The sequence below is a fragment of the Mastigoproctus giganteus genome, chromosome 3 (assembly GCF_048544385.1).
Source record: "Mastigoproctus giganteus isolate SK-2022 chromosome 3, ASM4854438v1, whole genome shotgun sequence".
NCBI classification, from domain to species: domain Eukaryota; kingdom Metazoa; phylum Arthropoda; class Arachnida; order Uropygi; family Thelyphonidae; genus Mastigoproctus; species Mastigoproctus giganteus.
The window spans coordinates 166,920,481-166,940,384 of record NC_143577.1 but is presented as its reverse complement, the minus strand read 5'-3'; the positions used below and the strand labels follow the sequence as shown (position 1 = coordinate 166,940,384).

At 35.3% G+C, this 19,904-nt stretch overlaps 1 protein-coding gene across 1 annotated transcript in view; it reads left to right on the top strand.

Moving 5' to 3' along the window:
• The window catches only part of LOC150088396 (serine-arginine protein 55-like), a 151,330-nt gene that overhangs the window by 118,279 nt on the left and 13,147 nt on the right, over positions 1–19,904 (top strand). The window contains exons 6-7 of the mRNA XM_090369485.1: positions 8,797–8,870; positions 16,717–16,833. Of these exons, the coding sequence (XP_090225611.1) occupies positions 8,797–8,870; positions 16,717–16,833 (191 nt within the window). The remainder of the gene's footprint in view (positions 1–8,796; positions 8,871–16,716; positions 16,834–19,904) is intronic.

The following is a 19,904-nucleotide window of genomic DNA, read 5'->3' as shown; positions in this document are numbered from 1 at the left end:
AATTTTTTTGTTGGTTTTGTTTTGTTTAATATTTTGTTGGATATCCAAAAGAATGTGTAATAGCACTCGAATGTTTTATTGATAAAGATAGTAATTAGTATAAGGTATACTAATTACTATATATATATATATTTCATTATACCTTATACTATCTTTATCAATTCTTATATTAGTAAAATGATGCTGGAAAGTAGACTTTTTCTGCATCAGCCAACAACTAAAAAAAGGTAAAAAAAAAAAAAAATAATAATAAATAAAAAATAAATAGGTGAAAAAAAATTCATACTATTCTCATTCATGGAAGGTAGCTATCCAATTCTGTTTTGATCTTAGACTTGTTGCCTCTGCCATGCACTATTGTTCCTTGAAAATTCTTGTTAAAAATTCTGATACCAGTGTAGTCACCTTTTACAAAAGCAAAAACCCCTCCATCCTTAATGGTAGTTACATCTTTGCGTAAATCCCAAATCAATACACTGTGATCACTGCTAATAATCAGATCAAGGTTGCCTCTAGGACAAATTCTGTAGAAAACAGTCAACCAATAAATCCACAAAATCTTGCTGGTGTGCAAGTGACCAATCGACAAATTACAATCAGTATCTGGAAAGTTAAAATCACCCATTATAAGACATTCTGATTTACTGTCCCACTCGTATTTTTCTGTTCAATTGTTTGTTGGGCAGAGATTCAGAAACGGGTACCCCTTCCAGACTGCTAGCGATACAGCCGTGATTGACGGGTGTTGACTCCGCCTATCGTCACGTGATCTCCTTAAGAGACGGATACAGCCGGCACGGGAGAACACGCACTGCATGCCACGTACCTAACGGCACTAGAAACACGAGGCACCTTGTGCCGCACTTGTTACTTGTGGTGTTTTGATATCACGTGGTTGCGAGGTTTTTCTGGGTTACGAAACCGAAAAATTAAAAAAAAATGAACTATCGTTTATTGGTATTGTTCTCAGCTGAATAATTCTGGGGGTGTGGGGGCTGGAGCCCCCACATAGACCGGGGTCTGGGGGCTACTGCCCCCATAAAAAAAATAATAAAAATTAATTAAAAAAAAAATAAAGTAACTTAACTCTGTGATTGGCTGATTACGCAATCGTAATCAGCAAAAAAAAGAAGCATTTATGTGTTCACTGGCATCAAAAATTATCGTTGTTAATGCTCACGAAATAGTCTAGTTATGTACAGGCGAGAAGAATCAGTGATTGCATTTCGTGTAAATTTTTGTTTCTTGGTTTTTTAAAAATTGCTTTTTCTTCATTTGTTTTCAGCCGTCATATTTGTTGCTGTGCCAAGTGTCGTCCGCGTGTCATTTCAAATCCACCGGGCGAGGAGAGGAGGGGGAACGCAGTGAGTGGGCGGAGTCACAACCTGCCAATCATTGATTTCCCCCTCCTCTCCTCGTCGCCATTTTGAAAGGGGTACCCGTTTCTGAATCTCTACCGTTTGTTGTTTTCATTAGGGACATTAGGCCTATAAGATCTCCTACTCATTTTTTGCTTTTCCCGTGCTTTTTTTTTTATTATGAAAACCCCAAACACGAAAGGTATCAAAACCTATAGTACTTAGTACTGTGCATGGGTTGAAGGAGAAGTATGGGGGGAGGGGAGGGGGGATGCCGGAAACTTTGCTCTAGAGACTAAACATGGATTTCACCACTTCAAGCCTCCAATAAGCAAAGTGGTGGTATTTCACCGGTTGATGAAAGTCATCTACCACCTTCACACCAAACTGACTGAACATTGCACTGGCCGCTCATATCACTAGGTACCTTAGATTCCCCCCCCCCCCCTTAACTAACAGCATAACTCCTTCTCCCTTCCTATCTTTTTTTTCTCCTTTCTGAATACTTTGTACTGCTCATATTCAAATTCTGATTTCCTTATATCTGTGACACCAGGTCTCTGATATCACAATGTCTGCATTTGATGTCTTGATCAGCACTTCAAATTCATCAATTTTATTTACTGTACTCCTAGCATTGGTGTACATGCAAATATACATGCACTTGTTCTTATTCTTAACTACCCTGCCACAGCCTATGTATTTACTTGCTTCATTCTTAATTACCCTGCCACAGCCTGTGTATTTACTTGCTTCATGGTGACTCCTAGCAGTTTTTGAGATCCTAGCACCTTGCTTTTAAGGCTGCTGCTCATTCCAGTTGAAGCAGTGCAAGAATCACTTTTTTCTCTGCCTTCGTCTATTGTTAATCTATTATATTGCGTATCCCTTCCAAGTCAGCAGTTTTGACCCACAGACCATGTTGAGAAAAATTCTACCCAATGAGCCTTGCACAATCTCTCCAGGACCAGACTGATTGACAAGGCTCCTATACTCCTTTCTTTTGTGTCTGGGCAGAACTGTAGACACTTTCAAATTTAACCCTAACTCAACTTTTTTTCAACATCGACTTGTACTTAAGTTTGCAGATCTCCTACTCTTAATGTCATTAGTACCAATGTGGAAGAATATCACATTTGCTTCATACCATTAAAAGATGATAAAAGCTCTACATCATCATCAACCTTTGCCCCTGGTAGATATACCCTGATCCTATTCCACCCGTCTTTTTTGGAAGAAGTAATCCTAGCCAGAGCAAGAATTGGTCACAGTCACATTGCTCGCCTATTTCTCCTCCCAGGCAATCTTCCACAGTGTACACACTGCAATTCTCAACTCACAATGAAGCACATTCTTGTTGAATGCACCTTGTACTCACATGCCTGGCAACTCTCATTCGGTTTTCTTCCTAATCTTAAAGAATCTTTGAAGCTCTGTCATATGATAGGTAACGATGTCAACCCATTAAAATTTTTCTTTCTCAAACGGATAACCTTATATGATCGTTTGACTGTTTGCATAACGGTCATCATGGGTATCTTCCACATCACTGATAGGTGCAATATGGCCTGAGCAGCCCTTGTGCCAAAAATAATAACAATAATAATAAACCCATCTTTTTTGTACAATATATTTCCTGCTTTTCTGGCAATAAAGCCACTGACAACAACTAGCTCCTGTGGGACCAAGTCATTCTGCCTTCGGGTATTCTGCTGTGTTGCCTGATGATCAAGTGCAAGCTGTGGTGTTGGGCAGCATATTTTGATGGGCCCCCAATTTAATTTCTTCTAGAGCATCCACCCAGTTCTTCAAGCTGTCATAAAGGCCCATAACACTGAGTTGGTACCTAATTCCTTCCCTCATACACTTTATCAGTGGTTTTCAACCGGGGTGCCGTAACAATATTCCAGGGGTGCCACGTAATTTGGGTTTAAGTTACTTAAACTTATTATTTTTTAAAATTTATATGTTTATTTCATTATAAAATGGTGTACAGTATGGTAGTGGTGCCGCAAAATAAAATAAATTACTTAGGGGTGCCGTTATTAAAAAAAGGTTGAAAATCACTGCCTTATATCAAGCACATACAAACAAAATCCCCCTTGGCATTATCATGTCCCATTCCTGATAACTCTGCAAACATCAAACAATCTGTACATCTCATCTAAGACTATGATTTGGAGGACAACTGTCCCCTCACCTCTCCAGAGCCACAGCACTCCCACTAGCCTGGCCCTTTGCTGCTCTTGTCTGAGGGATGATTTACATTCAAATTCAGTATAATTAAAAATACTGCACTAAACAAACATATCTAATGCAGTAATAACACTTTGCATTGGTTATGCTGTGAAGTTTACGTTTTACTAATCATATATAATTAAAATTTAAATGTTTTTATCAGTATACCAGTTACATAGCAATAATATTTCCATTCTACCAAGTTTGTGTTATATGTATTAGGCCTTACTGTTACACTAAATTTAATTCTAATATATAACAAATTAATCCAACTTAAGTGATTTGAATTCCCCTACCACTCACTCAATAACAGTGGCAACAAGATTTGAACCATACAATGGTTCTATGTATACTAAGTAGTAACTTACAAAATCTCTAGCTAAATTAAAAAATAAAATAGTGATTAGGACTATCAAGCTGCTTATAGAGTGGGATTTAATGTGACAATTATTCAATAAAACAGAAATTCTTAAATTTGTTTCTGGAGCCGAAAATTCTTTGACTAGCAAAATGAGAATACAACTTTTGTGAGAAAAGAAAGGGCTCAGCTTTAGGATTGAAATTAAGTTTTCTCTTTCCCACTGGAGAATTATTTGGAGATCAGCATTTAATTTGTAGCAAAGTAAATAAAGAAGTTTGTGGGAGATTTAGCTGTTTTTTGCTGGTAAGTTTCCTCTGTTAGTTTGATTGTTCTTGATGCATTTAGTAGCCAGAGTAAAGGTGGAATTGGGGGGGGGGGGATATTTACAAATTAATGAAGTTTTTGGATATGGTGTGCACACAGCAAGAACAAACAACTCCTTGATAGTGTTCCTGCCTACACACTACTCAGGCTTCTTCCAATCTACCTGGTTGAGTAGATGCTGTGAGATTATTTGCTAACTGAACTAGATGATTCTGAAGAGTTATCAATATCTTCAGTCCAGTGGCCAGCCTGCCTACACCATTTTAGAACTTATTGTAAGGAATATTAGTCTTGCCTTGGCCCATCATAACTTCAGAAGACATCACTTATACTATATGATTGGGGAGATGGGAGTTTGCTGGAGCTTTGCTCTGAATGCTAAACGTGGGTTTCGACACTTCAAGCCTTCAGTAAGTAGAGTGGCGGTTTTTCACTGGGGGTTATTATAAACAGGGGAAAATTCTAGATGGGTCTACCATCTAGAATTTTCCCCTGTTTATAATAACCTTTCATTTGGAGATGTATCAAAAACCTTACTGATGTCAATTTGAATAATGTTAAAGTAGTTTCTTGCATCCAACTGATTTTTTGACTTTGTCTTGGTAATTAACTTGATTTGCCTGGCATGACTTGTATTCTTAATCACAAACTGCACAGTCTTGCCCCTCATGTCTCTTGCATCTGCTTTGTGGATTGGGAAGATGTTAGTGCTTCTCCAGTCCAGACAGTTCCTCCTGAGTTTGTTAACATCCTCAGCAGGAGACTGTATGCCACACAAGGCAAAAAAAAGAAATCACTGTTAAGTCTGCTCATAAAAGGATAACAAAGAGAGAAATTAATAGAAGATGCCATGTTTCTTTGTGATAATGCCCCTCTACACAAGTTCCATAAAGCAAATGCTGCTCGTCACAATTGTAAATTTTGGACGTCTTGCCCTGCAGTGATTGTTGCCCTTCAGATGCTAGATTCAAAAATGTAGCATCTGAAAGCTGTAAAAAGCTTTCAGATGCTAGATTTTTAAGGTTGTGCTGTATTAAATGTTTGAACATTTTGTTCAAACAAACTAAAATATATTTAGGTTTTAGACAACCATAGGTGTAAAACTGAAGATTTAGTCATTTTCCTGGAAACATGACATGATTTCTTCATTTTAATTTCACTGTAGTAGAAACCCTTTCCTCACGTAAATAGGCTGATTCAAATGGGGAAAAATGCTGTGAAGGCTATGTTATTCTGTCCCTTTATTCGCCCATTATTTTCTGCAAAGACTTGGAAATATCAGCCAGTGTCATACTTGCATTTTCAGGTATATTAGTCAAGCTAAAAAATATTGTTCCTTTATTTCATCTGAAATTTCAGCTGTTAATAGCATTGTGATATTGTCACATTAAACACTGAAAACATGTATAAAAAAATTCTTTGTTCTTCCTCATGGACCTTGAATATTTTTAAAGCAAAGATAATAAAACACTAAAACTAAAGACAAAACTTCAGTTTTGTCAGAATTTCAGTTGTATTGCATATCTTTCAGTTGGGAGTTGTTTTGATACCAAAGTCTAATGATAATTAATATGATAGTAATGGCATGGCAACTTTTATCTACAAATGAACTACTCAGGATTTTTTTTATTTATTTATCTACTTGCTCAATTAAAAAGTAATTAATGATAGATTAAAAATGAATACCACACCTGTAAGAATACTGAAATTCACACTAATGTAATCCTAATAGATATTTTTACATTTGTTTTTAGTGCCAAAAAAACAGCACACCATGTTATCTGCTGGACAGTGAATTTAGTAGAATTTGCCATTTTATCTTTTAAATAAATTTATGATTACATATTGAAAATTGGGGAATGGATAATTAGAAACTATTGCACTTGAAACATGCGTTAACAAAATTATACCTCTTCTGAACACTAAAATTTGAATATTGGTTTTAGTTTGCTGCATGTTTGTTATCATTGGAATGTAAATACGATCTTTAATTTGTTTGGTATGAATACGAGAGTTTTTTTTTTTTTTAGTTTTTTTTTTAAGTAATGCATATGTAACAGTTAACTTGGTTATGTATAAATTTGTTGAAGGTGACAAATGTAGAAAATTGCATGGATAATACACTTTTAAAACTTAAAATGTATTCCAGTATTCCCTATCATTATTTTGTCAAGGAGCAATGTATTTGAATGTTAGGTGGTTTATTATCAGATTTTTTACCCGGACTGATTTGAGTGTGCAATTTCCCAACGTGTTTTCTATAGATGTAATTATAACTGTACAACCCTAATATTGAAATGCCTTGTTCCTTGGTATAAATTCAAATTAAAATTACTGCGTTTTCAGTAATTAATATTTCAGAGAAATATATTTCTGGAATTAATAGGTATTTTTTATGCAACAGTGTTTATTGACTCCTTGCCACATTATCATCCTTTCAATATGTATATCTATATATATGTATATATATATATATTTCTTTCATAAGTTCCCAAATACAGCTTGAAGGTCCTTAAAGTTGTGGTTCGTTGAGAGTCTCGTTATATGGGCTTATCCACTGTCAGTTCCAAAATGGAGGGTCAGGCTTCATGGTGAACCATAGTGCCTCCCAGCACTCGGTACAGGCATGTGCAGATCTTAGTGGTCAGGGCAATACCTCCCATGTGAACTGAGAGGATTTGGTGAACTCATAGCCTTCTCTGGTCTATTTGAATGGAAAGGAAAGTTTACTGCAGCTGTCTTAAACAGGAGAGCCACCTGAGAGTTTCTGAACAGGGCCATTCTCGCATCCCTACTACTTTCGTTATGGGTTCCAAACTTCCTGGTTCTTCTTCCCTAATTGGTGAAGCATGGTCCTTGGTGAACCCTCTTTCGGTTGTGGGCAATGGTATAATGTAGCAAGGTAAATATTTGGGTGTCATTAATTTTATATATTTTTTTTATTATTATGATCAGGTAAAGTATAGGCTAAATAAATACTATTGCATGTTGTTAAAGGGCATGCATTACAAAGTCCTATGGATATGCTAAGTATAATTATGAGCTAGGCATTTTGGTGAATATGTATGGATATGTCTTATACAATGGAAAGGAAACGTGCACTTTTAAATTTATAAAATGAGGACTTTTTAATCACATGGTGGAAAAGAGGATTTGTCACTTATTCAAAGATGAATTTAAAAATCTTTGGTACAAGGAAATGTAATAGTACACGACGTATGTAAAAATAGTTTTACGTTTAGATTTCTTTTGTTAATGGCTATTTTTGAATTGAAGACAGTAAGGTCTGAAGAAAGTATGAGGATAATGAATCTCCAGTTTCAGAAAAAAAATGGTATATGAAACAGCAGATTTTCTTTTATTTTATGGACCTTTGGAACTTAAATCTAAGCATATATTTATAAATGGAAGTGGTGGCTATTAAGAGGTTATAGATAAAAGGAACAAAAATCCCTTTTTCCAGGATGTTTACCCGCAAGGTGTGGTTTTTTATTTTTTTAAATTTTTTATGCAAGTTGCAGTTTCAGAACAATGAAGCTTAGTGATCTTTTTATGATTCATATAAACTCAGATTTTGTTTATGATTTCCAAATGAAATAACATCTTGATAAGCAATTTGGAATTGCTTGTATGTTCTATAGGGTAGGTCATTAAAAATCATTGGTTATTTCAACATTGCTGCACAGTTGATTTGGAAAATGTTTTCTAGGCTTGGCTATTCAAGCATGCATTAATTGCTTGATCGATAAATATGTAATTTACTGTATGCTCTTCAATGTAATTAAGCCACCAGGATTGTAGTTGGAGAGGATTGAACATACCAAAGGTTTTGTTAATAGCTAAATTCTTAATATTTGCTGATTTTATTATCTGGTAGCATAGTAATAAAGATATTAACATTAATGACTGACGTTAATATCTTCTAGCAGTTTAATATATATATATATATATATTTCTACTTATGTAGTCCCAGATTAATTAGTTCATCAGTTTGAGTTTGTAAAATTAAATTTTTCCCTTTACTGCACAGTTGAAGGTGTTTTAGGAACCACTAAATATGGAAATAAGGAAAGGCTGGGTTTTGACAATGACAGTTGTACCAGAAGAGTTTGATCAGTTCGTCTTTAATTACCTTTGTGCTTACCCAAGGTTCCCTTACTGGGTGTATGTGAAAATCTGGCACTCAAAATGGTGATTTTCTGCTTTTGGACACCACCTATCAGTTATTAGCTTTTTTAGGCATATGTCCAAAACCATAACGATAATCTGAAATTAATGCAGAAAATCTATGTGCAGACTTCAGAAGAAATGTCCCATGTTTATTTGTTCAGTAGTAATTCGAAGTAATTTTGGTAGTAGTATGTGTAGTTTAATTATAAATGCTTATTTTAAACAGAATAATCTGGTAACACAATGTAGTTATAAATGCTGTACCATACAAATTTCTGTATTGCAAGCTGTGTGAAGCAAATTAAATTCTCAATAAATTGCAAAACATTTTTTTCTTTTTTGAAGGGTCTTAAGGATTATGTAAGACAAGCAGGAGAGGTTACCTATGCCGATGCCCACAAGCAGCGTCGAAATGAAGGGTAATTACTATAAATGTACCTTTTATCTAAAGACAGTTATAATATGAAATACAGAATTGTTTTGAAATATCCTTTTAAAAAGTGGGCTGCTTTACTAATTGTATTACCTACCATAACAATAGTATAAAATAAACAAGGAGGAATGTTTGTCAGGTGACTTAGAGGCTTTAGCTAGCTATTATATGAGAGAGAGCCGACCGGGTTAGCCAGGTGGGTAAAGTGCCTGCCTGGCAAACCAAAGGTCGCGGGTTCGAATCCCGGCTCTGGCTTGGATCAGAGTAAAATGCAAAAACTTTGGGAGGTGCATTATGGTCACAGAAGCCGATGCGCCAACAACTAACAAAAAAAAAAAAAAAAGAGAGAGGCATGTGTATAATATGAATAGTGATCCTGTGAAGAATCTTAGGAAATTCTATCTAAATTAAGATAATATCTATCACCTGAAAATGTGCACACTGCAGTAGGTAATAGCATAATCAAAAAACTGCAATTGTGGCTGCATTTTTTGGTCTGTGCAACAAGGTGTCACAAATTATCCAGATCTTTTCTTTGGAGAAGCTTTTGTCATAGGAATAATGTATTTGAACCTAATAATGTTACAGAATTTCCTTATGCACAACTGTGGTACGATAATGATAGTGACCTGATCTGATTTTCTAGTACAGCAGGCCCACGTTATAACGCAGTTCGCTTTACACTTAATTCGCTATAACGCTGTTCTTATATTATAACCCGTATCTGACTATAATGCTATCATAGATCATTATAATGCTCTTTTACAGATTGCATTTTTGGCATATTTAATGAAATCGTTTCATTTGATGGAGTCGATAGCTTGAAAATGAATAGCAAAACAGCATTAAAACGTTTCCCACACAGACTTGAGAAATTTTCTCGCACGCTAATTTAATTGCAGTGCAGTGACTTAAGTAGTTCCGAGATCAACATTTTAAAAAAATGATCAAGTATATTGCTTGTAATATTTGTGTTATATGCATTTATCCGAAGTCTAGTCATCATTCAGTACAGTATTAGGCATCGTGCGTAATGGACAGTTTACTCGAACATTGTATCGTAATTAATGCAACCAACGCAGTTACATTTTCAAAGAGTTAATAGGCGTCTCCGTAGCCAGGTGGGAAGGAGCAGCAGTGCGTACCACACGCTTCTTGATTAGACCGGGGTTCGAGCCCGTCACCACCAAATATGGAGGATGCGGAAAGGTCAAGGAATGACCACCGCATATTCCGGAGCAATATGGCCTTAGTTGCTAATGCTCCTAAAAAACCAAACAACAACAACAAAGAGTTAATAATGGCTGATAAGAATGAAAAAGCAACGACATCTGAGTGCAGTACGAAGACTATAAATGTAAGAAAAAGACTGAATTTGAAAATTAAATTAGACGTTTTGAAGTGAATCGATTCCGGTCAACGACAAGCGGATGTGTGCCATAATTTAGGACTTGCAAGTTTAACTGTAAACACAATTATAAAAAAATAAAGAATTAATTTTAGCAGTGGGAAAGATAGCTGTTCCACTGCAAGCAACTAGGGCTAGGCCGGCTATTAGGATTGAAATGGAAAGACTTTTAGCTAATTTTATTGAAGATAATATCCAATGCAGAATTTAGTTAAGTTAAATAAAAAAAATAAATAAATAAATAATAAAGAGAGAGAGAAAGATTAGCCAATATGATTATCTGAAGAAATCTCACCTAAAAAAAAAAAAAAAATGCGGAACCATTTAAAACTGGTAAGGGCTGGTTGAATAGATTTAAAATCCAGGGAGAAGCCGCAAGTGCAGATTAAGGAGCCAAAACTTTCAAAAAAGAACTTGTTAAAATTATTGAAGAGGGGTATTATGTGTTATACTTCTCAACAAGTTTTTAACATAGATGAAGCAGGACTTTTGTGGAAACGAATGCCTAAAAGAAGTTTCATATTGAAAGAAGAAAAAAACATGCCAGGTTTCAAAACGGCGAAGAATTGTTGGGTGGTAATGCTGCGGGGGGGATTTAAAATTTGGAAGAGGGCCAAAATCAACACATTTTTCATGATTAAATTCATCAATTTAGATCAATTAAATTCATGATTTTAATTGGAATTTTAAGTTTAATTTTGATACGTATCAAAATGAGTACCACATAATTATATACGTATGTAATGGAGAATATTTTATATGTACAAATATTTGAATATTAAATATTTTGACCGACATTTGTGCATCTTTTCACTACCGTTTATTATTGATTAGGAAATATCCTATGGTACCGACCGCAACTCACAAATACATATGTTACCTTATGGGAATGCGGTGCTCGCTTAGCGCAGATTCACTTAGCACTCTGTTTTTCCGGAACGAATTATCAACGTTAAGTGGGGGATCACCTGTATTACAGAATTCCTTCACAGAGCAATCCATGCATTCCTGGGAGGTGGATTGAAAGAGGAAGACCAATTTTGTTGTTTCCAAAATCTCCTATTCGACTCCTTTAGATCTTACTCTCCAGGGATTCTTGAAAGACCAGATATGTCCCAAAGGACTTAGAATGTGAACCATATACACAGGCCACCACACACTGCATGCCAAAGAGGATAGTTTGAATCTTTTTCATTTCATGGCTGGCTGGGCTTGTATCCTATTTCATGGAGGTTATACCTCCAAAAGAAAGGGCTAAGCATGTGGAGGTTGTTATCCCATGGGTGAACTGAATCTTGAGTTGCTAGCTAGCCTTATGGGTCATTCCATGTCAAGTGGCCTACGGGTTCCTGCCTGACGATCTTCAATTTTGTTGAAACTTGGTGTAGATGTTTAAACAGGTTTCAAGTGAAGCTGTGCAAAATTTCAGTTCAAAATATAATATGCTTGTGGCACCAGCACCTTTTTTGTGGAAGTCACTTGTGTTATGTGGAATAAATTAGAAATTTTTGTAGTTTTAAGTGTTACTGTTGCACAACAGTGAGAGGTAGTGCTCTGAAACTTGGTATACCTAGTTAACTTTTGGTGTCCAGGCTCAAAAACCTCCATTTTTTTTTTTTTTTTTTTTTTTTACGTGGTCAAACTCACCAAAAATTTGAGATATTTTCCTTCAAAGATTGACTCAAAATTTGAAAGTCATTTAACCTATCTTAAGGGGCAAATATTTTAATGTGGGAAACCTTCAATTCTCTTGTTTTTGATGTCATTGGAAAGAGTTTCAGCTACAAGGATCATGGTTTATCTGTTTTGTGTCTTTGCACTTAAGGCCATAAAATTAAGCCTAAACGTCAAGTAGTTGTATGTGTCGTATTGTTATTTTGTGAGATCGTTTTTGTTGCAGAACACTTCCTTAATCCTGCCTAATGTTTAGAATAATCTAGAAATATAGTATATTCTAGAATTCTAGAATATTCTTGAATTCCAATAAAACTGATGAACATTTTAGAACACTGGAATATTCTAGAATCATACAAAAAAAGTATAAATAGCTGATATTTGAACCATACTGCTATTAATGTTTTATTTTCATGATGAACAGTTCGCTTATTTTGTTCCCCTATTTTTTTATTGTTTGACTGTAATAAAGTTAAGTTTTCATTGCTTGCGGAAACGTCCACTTATTGGTCAACATGAAGGCCATGGAATCAGAAGATTTTGCTGGAGATAAGCCGGACTCGTGCACCATTAGTCATATGGATAATTCTAAATGTCATGTGCTATCCTATACATGCAAAACTGGGTTAAAATTATTTAAAGAATTTGAATTTGAAGGACAACAGCTGATAGGTCGACATTGTGGATTAAAACTGTGTGAAGAAGACAATTGTCTACATCATGAAGCTTTGCTTTTGATAAAATTTGAATTTTTTTCAGCATTCATGTTGCAGTCCTTTCTAGAAGAAAAATCATATGGTGAAAAAAAGTTTACAACCAATTGATTTGTCAATGGCAGACTACCTGAAAGACCCAACAAAGGTAGACATAAAACCAGGCCAGAAGCTGTGCCCATCATGTTGAAAATGTCTAACAGCTGAAAAGCAACAACAGAAACATCTGGATCAGACCAAAATGCATGTGACTGAAAGATTGAACACAAGTTTTGATGGCTATTGGTATTTCTCCTGAAATTTTAGCGAATGGCTAAGAGTGACTTACAAGGCTATGCCAAAAGGAAGGCAAGTCAAGTACAATATGTAGTTGCCAGTAACATTACATCTATTGGTGGCTTGGAATCAAGTGCAAGTCATCAGTGTTGAAATTGCTTAGATTACAATTTGCTGCTGAAAGAATTGAAAGAAAAGTTGATGGTATCAAGTCACTCAGAAAAACTTCAAATATTAACACTAGCTCCATTTAGTTGGTCAGCGCCTCCATAGCGAGGTGGGCAGGAGCAGCAGTGCGTAGCACACTCTTCTTGATTAGACCGGGGTTTGAGCCCCTGCCCACCAAATACGGAGGATGCGGAAAGGTCAGGGAATGACCACCGCATATCCCCGGAGCAATATGGCCTTAGTTGCTAATGCTCCTAAAAATCAAATAACAAACAAACAAGCAGTTAGTTGGTCCATAAAGAAAACAATGGAATAGTTTAGTGTCTCAGAAAGAATGGCCAAGAAAGCTAGAAAACTTAAAGCAGAAGAAGGAATTGTAGCCATACCTGGGAAAAAAGCTTTCTGAGCAAGTAAAGCAAGAGGTGATAAATTTAGTCGGATATACCCCAGAAAGAAATATTATATTTCCATTAGAAATGCAGATAGAATGCAAATGCAAAAGTGACTACTACTCAGCAACTTGAAGGAAATGTTTATAACTTATCAAGATAGAAATGGATCTGACATTGGATTTTTAAATTTTTGTAAACTTAGACCAAAGTGGTGTGTCACAGTTGGTGCTCCAGGAACACATTCTGTATGTGTATACACAATCCATCAAAATGTCAAGTTAATTCTAGCAGCAAGTCCTGTTGAATGTGATTACAAGGTTCTCATTGGTAAAACAGTCTGTGATTTGGAGTCAAAAGATTGTATGCTTCATCGGTGTGAAAAATGTCCAGGAATAGATGAATTAAAAAAGTTTCTAGAGAATATATTTTGAAAACAATGAACCAGAAGATATTGAATTTAAGCAATGGATTCACACTGACAGAGATACACTGGACACAAAGCAATTAACAACAGAAGATTTTATTGAAGAGTCGAGTACAAAAATATTTAATTTCCTATCATCACTATATTGCTAAACATCAAAGCTACCAATTAAAGTCAACAAAGGAAAGCCTAATGAAAGGAGAATTGGTCGTCTTGATGGATTTTGCAGAAAATTATTCATTTGTTGTGCAAGTTGCTGTTCAAGGGTTCCACTGGGAGAATAGCCAGGCTACATTGCATCTATTTGTCATTTATTACAAGGATGTTGAACTTCTCATATATAAGTTTCTGCATAATCAGTGGCTGCCTTTGATATGACATGATTGTAGTGTATATGTTTTTCTAACCAACTTAATTGAATATTTGAAGAGTTTCATGACAGAAATCGGGCACATTTACTACTTCAGTGATGATTCTGCAGCTCAATACAAGAATTTTATTAACTTGTGTCATCAGAAGGATTTTGATATCAGTGCTGAATGGAATTTCTTTGGCACTAGCCATGGCAAGTCACCATGTGATGGAATTGGTAGAACAATAAAACGACTGGCAGCACGTGCAAGTCTCCAATGCCCAATTGGAAAACCTAATCCTGACACCAAGAAACATGTTTGAATTTTGTGACAAGCATGTCACTGGAATAAAATTATGTTTTGTTTCTAAAGAGGAAATTGAGCAAGTAAGGCCATTTCAAGAGAAAAGATTCATAGATGGTCATACTATTGCTAGAACAAGAGAAAATCATCACTTCATTCCTACTGATGCAAGACATTCTTGTTTGCAGAGTATCAAATGACACACCATCATTTGTAGCTCATGTAGATCAGACTAGTGAAACCAATATTCAATGTGTGCCAATTGTTAATTTACAACCTGGCAATACATTGCCTGTATTTATGACAATAATCGGCGGATTGGAAATATTTGTAAAATTTCATTTGAAGAACATGATATATTGGTAAATTTCATGCATCATCATGGAGCAGCTCACTCATTTCACTGGCCTGCTAGACAAGATGTCTGCTGGATTCCCGAATAATGAATTATTGCCTATCTTCCAGCTCCAAAAACAACTTCTCTGCAAGTTATATATATAGCTTACCTGAAGTAGTAATATCAACCATCAATGAAAAATTCCAGTCAATTACGAAGCAGTGATTCAATATCTTCACACTCACTTGCTTATTTCAAATTGTATTGTGTTTTAAATAAATTTTGTTGCAGTTATAACTGTTTTCAAGCTTAGAAACCAATAGAATAAAGACCACATTTCGGGCTTGGGAACTTGCACTAAAGAAACCCATGCAATTTCTTTTCTTGCCATTTGCACCCCCATTGTAAAAAATACAGATCTTTTTGTGCATTGGCAATATATCCTTTCTTCTTAAACCAAAGAGCAGAGTAATTGCAGAAAATTTCACTCTTGTAAATGCAATGGTTCTGTCCTTATTTGAGATGTGAAACTTCACCATCAAATAAGTATGCAAATATTATGTGGAAAATATAAAAGGCCATTTTTTAGGTTTTAAGTAGCAAGACAAAACTGAAAAACCATGATTCTTGTTCCTTAAAACCTGCTCTTTCCAGTGGTGGCAAAAATAAGAGAATTGTAGGTGTCCCACATTAAGATATTTGCCCATAAAGATAGGTAAAATTTTGAGTTTCTTTGAAGGAAAATATCTCAGCCAGAAAACAAGTATAAGAGCTCATATTTAGTTAGGCCGAATTCATGCAGATGTTAAATGGAATGCCCAAAGAAGGTACCAAACAGTTTTTGTTTCAAAGTTATGACTTTTGTTGTGACAAATTTTTGGTGCCAGTTTTAGACCACATTGTAAAAAAGTGAAGGTTTTTGAGCCTGGACGCCAAAAGTTTTGCATTTTTTTGCCAAAAGTTAACTAGGTATACCAAGTTTCAGAGCACTACCTCTCACCGTTGTGCAACAGTAACACTTAAAGCTTTGAAAATTTTTTGTGATTTGCTCCTCGTAACACAATTGACCTCCACAAAAAAGATGCTGGTGCCTCAAGCATACTATATTTTGAACTGAATTTTTGCACAGCTTCTTTGGAAACATGTTTGAACATCTACACCAAGTTTCAACAAAATTGAAGATGGTTGAGCAGGGACCATCTTCAAAATTAGGCCACTTGACATGGAATTGCTCTTATAATAATTTTTAAATGAGCCAGATTCGTAAATATTTTCCTGATCCGGAGCCATGGCAGGAAATGTTTGGATACATTCAGTACATTTTTTTATTTTTTTTTTTTTTACTAGATGAAATATGAGGCGGTATGCTTGTATGTTTTAAGATGAGCCACCAAGTGTGAAATAGATTTGGTGGCTCTTTATAAAAACAATATTGGTTTTACTAAAAGAATACAGAAATATCGGAATAATCTTAATTTATTGTTTTTTAAGTATTAGCATGGATTCAAACAAATATTGACAAAGAAAACATTTGTTATAAAAATAAAACTTGCTTGGCAGTTAGTAAGTTTATTAATTTTTGAACAGTCCATGGACCATGTTCCTAAATTGCTCATGAACCACAGATTAATTAACACTGAACTAAAGAGATAAGTAGGTGCTGCAGTTTCAGCATGATTCAGAAACATTTTCTGCTTCCTGAATTAGTAAGTTTTGAATTATGTTACCAATGCCATTTCTGTGTTTTGTTTGAAAATTATTCTGATTTCAAAATTTCCTACTAGGATTGTTGAACTTGCAACATATACTGATATGAAGAATGCAATTGAGAAGTTAAACAACACTGAACTAAATGGACGACGAATAACACTAGTTGAAGATAGATCTCGTGGACAAGGGAGGTGAGTGGTTATATATATATATATCAGCATTTTTAATTGGAAACATCCCCCGCCCCCATGAAAATGCATGTTGTGGATTATTTATGTAATGCTGAGGTGCCCAAAGTGTGAAGTGTACATCCCACTAGGGCAGTGGTTTTCAGCTGGCGTGCCATGCTACCTTAAAGTAAAGTAAAAGTGCAGCCATTATCAACCCACTGCAGGAGGGAAGCCTCCTCAACAATTCATGTTGAGGGAAATGGACCATAATCTGCCACGCTGGTCCAGTGCGGGTTGGCAGATTGACCGTATTCAGCAATCACGGGCTTGAACCCCGGTCTACTCAAAGAGGGTGTGCTACTGCACTCCCGCTCCTGCCCACTCGGCTACGGAGGAGGAGCATGGTACCTTAGGGTGCCGCAACAATATTTCAGGGGTGCCACGTAATTTGGGTTTAAGTTACTTAAACTTATTATTATTTTTTAATTTATATATTTATTTCATTATCACGGAAAATCGGATCTAACAGACAGAAAATTGAGTAGGAGTGCCACAAAATAAAATAAATTACTTAGGGGTGCCATTATTAAAAAAAAAAAGGTTGAAAACCACTGCACTAGGGTATGTGCTTTTATTTGGAGAAAGGGAGATGTTTTTATGAAGCATAATTTATTTCAGTATTTGAGATTAAATGTATTGAACTATATATTTGATTTATAAAAGTATGTGTACTCTGCTAAACTTGATTATCTTCAAATCTCTTTACTATTTCCACAATTCTGGAATAGATGCAAAATTTTTGAAAATTTCTGCAGCAGTTTTTTCTTGTGGTAATATTAATCCTGCATAATACATTTTTCCATAGGTGGAATAAAACTTATAGTAGATTTATTATTATAAACTATGCATTCAGTGAATTGAGGTATTTAAAAAAAAAACAAAACTTATTGCTTAAAAAAGCTATTTAAACAAATAAAAGTAAGTATTGAACTTGACACTATCTCTGCCAAATGATGTGTGGGTTTTCAATGTCCTATATACTGCAGTTGTGCTTATGTACCATGCCATATATGTGAAAAACTGACAAAATTAAAAACAACACTATTAGCAGTTATTGCTTTCATTCCACCCAAGTGTTTTCACTAACCTTTTGATATGGTCAGTCATCTCGTTTCTGTTTACACAGTCAGAATTACATGCACATGGCTTTAAATGAGCCAATCTTCCATATTGATCAGCCCTAACGACATTTTATGTCGACATGATAAGTCTACTTCCTTGAGTTGCTCTGAAAGCCTTCATGAACCTTATCAACTATATCTCAGCATCAAAAGGCCAACCTGTCCTGCTTAGTGTCTCGTGTAGAACACCCAACTGATAACCCTTATAAGCCCAGCTTCCCCCTTTTGCCAAGTATTATTTTCTAATGCACACTTCATGAAAACCAAAATAATTTTCCTTTATAAAAACTATTTAAAAAAAAAAAAAAATTACCACATTAAAAATTTGGGAATTTTAACATGGTAAATTTTTTTGGGAATTCCTGAATTTCTAAAGTTATTTTTCTATTGAAATAAAACTCGTATAACTGTGTTAGTCTAAGAACTATTCTATATGTTAATATCATGATAATTACAGAAGAATCACTGGAAAATAAGGGAATACAGCCTCCCCTGACTTACATATGGGGTGCATTCCGCAGAATTTTGCGCATTTCAAATTTTACCCAAGTAGGAATTTCCCTAAATGCTTATGCAACACTCGCAACTATGCGCACTGAATTTGATTGAAGCAAAACAGAAATGCTCAATGAATGTGTTAAGTAGAATTATTTATTCAATTTTTTTTTTTTTTTATCTTGTACATGGGAAAAATTACAAAAGTGTGCTTCGAAATGTACAGTGAAAAGATTAAGACAAGTACCAGTAACAAACACTTTATAATCTAAAATAATATGAGCAGTGCAAGGTAGATGGTATAAAGGTATTGGCAGAGCATTGAATAAGGCCTATGAGGCATAGAACTACAGCACCTTGCAGTGCTGACCACCAGTTGGCATTGACAATGTTAGTAGTCGAGATGCCTCACTTTAAAAGAGAATATAATTAAACATCCCTTGCTATCTAATTTGATTAGAAATTATAAAATGGATACAAAAAATCACCCTTAGAGAGAAAAATACACTTAATTTGCCTAACGTGTTTCACTCAGCTTGCATGTGTCTGGTTGACTCACTGAATGAAGGAGAAGGGACTGCATAATGCCAGCAAGTTTAACTTCTCAAGCATTGTTGCCAGAATCAATGTCGCTAACTGATAAGTACACTGCTGCGGAGGTTGATGGCTGAGGAGATTGACTGGGTCGGCCGCTCAACCTTATGAATGAACATATTAATGGATGATTTGGATGGTGGCTTTTTTCTATTGTTCGTAGATTTATTTGTAGCAAGCAAGAATATAATTCACCCTCTGTTTACTTTTAAGAATTGTTCACTGTCAGGATCCATCTTCTGAAACCATTGTCATTGCAATTTCACAAAATACCATTGCCATCTCTCTGGTGTTAAAGCCTTGTGGCTCCTCATTTAGTACATCTTGAGTCTCGTCAGCATTTTATTCTCTCTCTCTCACTATTGTTGCTTGTTATAATTCAATAAGTGGAGGATAATTTCTTCTCTTCTTCCTCTATTAACTCTCCATGTCTTTGCCATCAACCTTTAACTGAATTAGCTTTGCAAGCTTTACTATCTTATCCGTAACATCTTCATATGATTCATATTTTTCAAATCCTTCTAAGCCTTTTTACGTTCTGTGGGCATATTTTCTTGCATAACCATTTAAACAACTTTTAGGAACTTCTGCCCAGGCCTTATTAATGTTTAAGATGACGTGGTAAATATTGTAAGATTTCTCTTACAGTATTAAGTTTCTTGACATAATTTTTCTCAATCTATTGCAGACAATGCCTTACCAAATTTGTGTGTAGATAGTAGCTTTGAAATTCGAAATAGCACTCTGATCCATAGGTTGGATGAGTGAAGTCATGTTTGGTAGAAATATCTCTCACATTCAAATTGAAATCATATTGGTGGG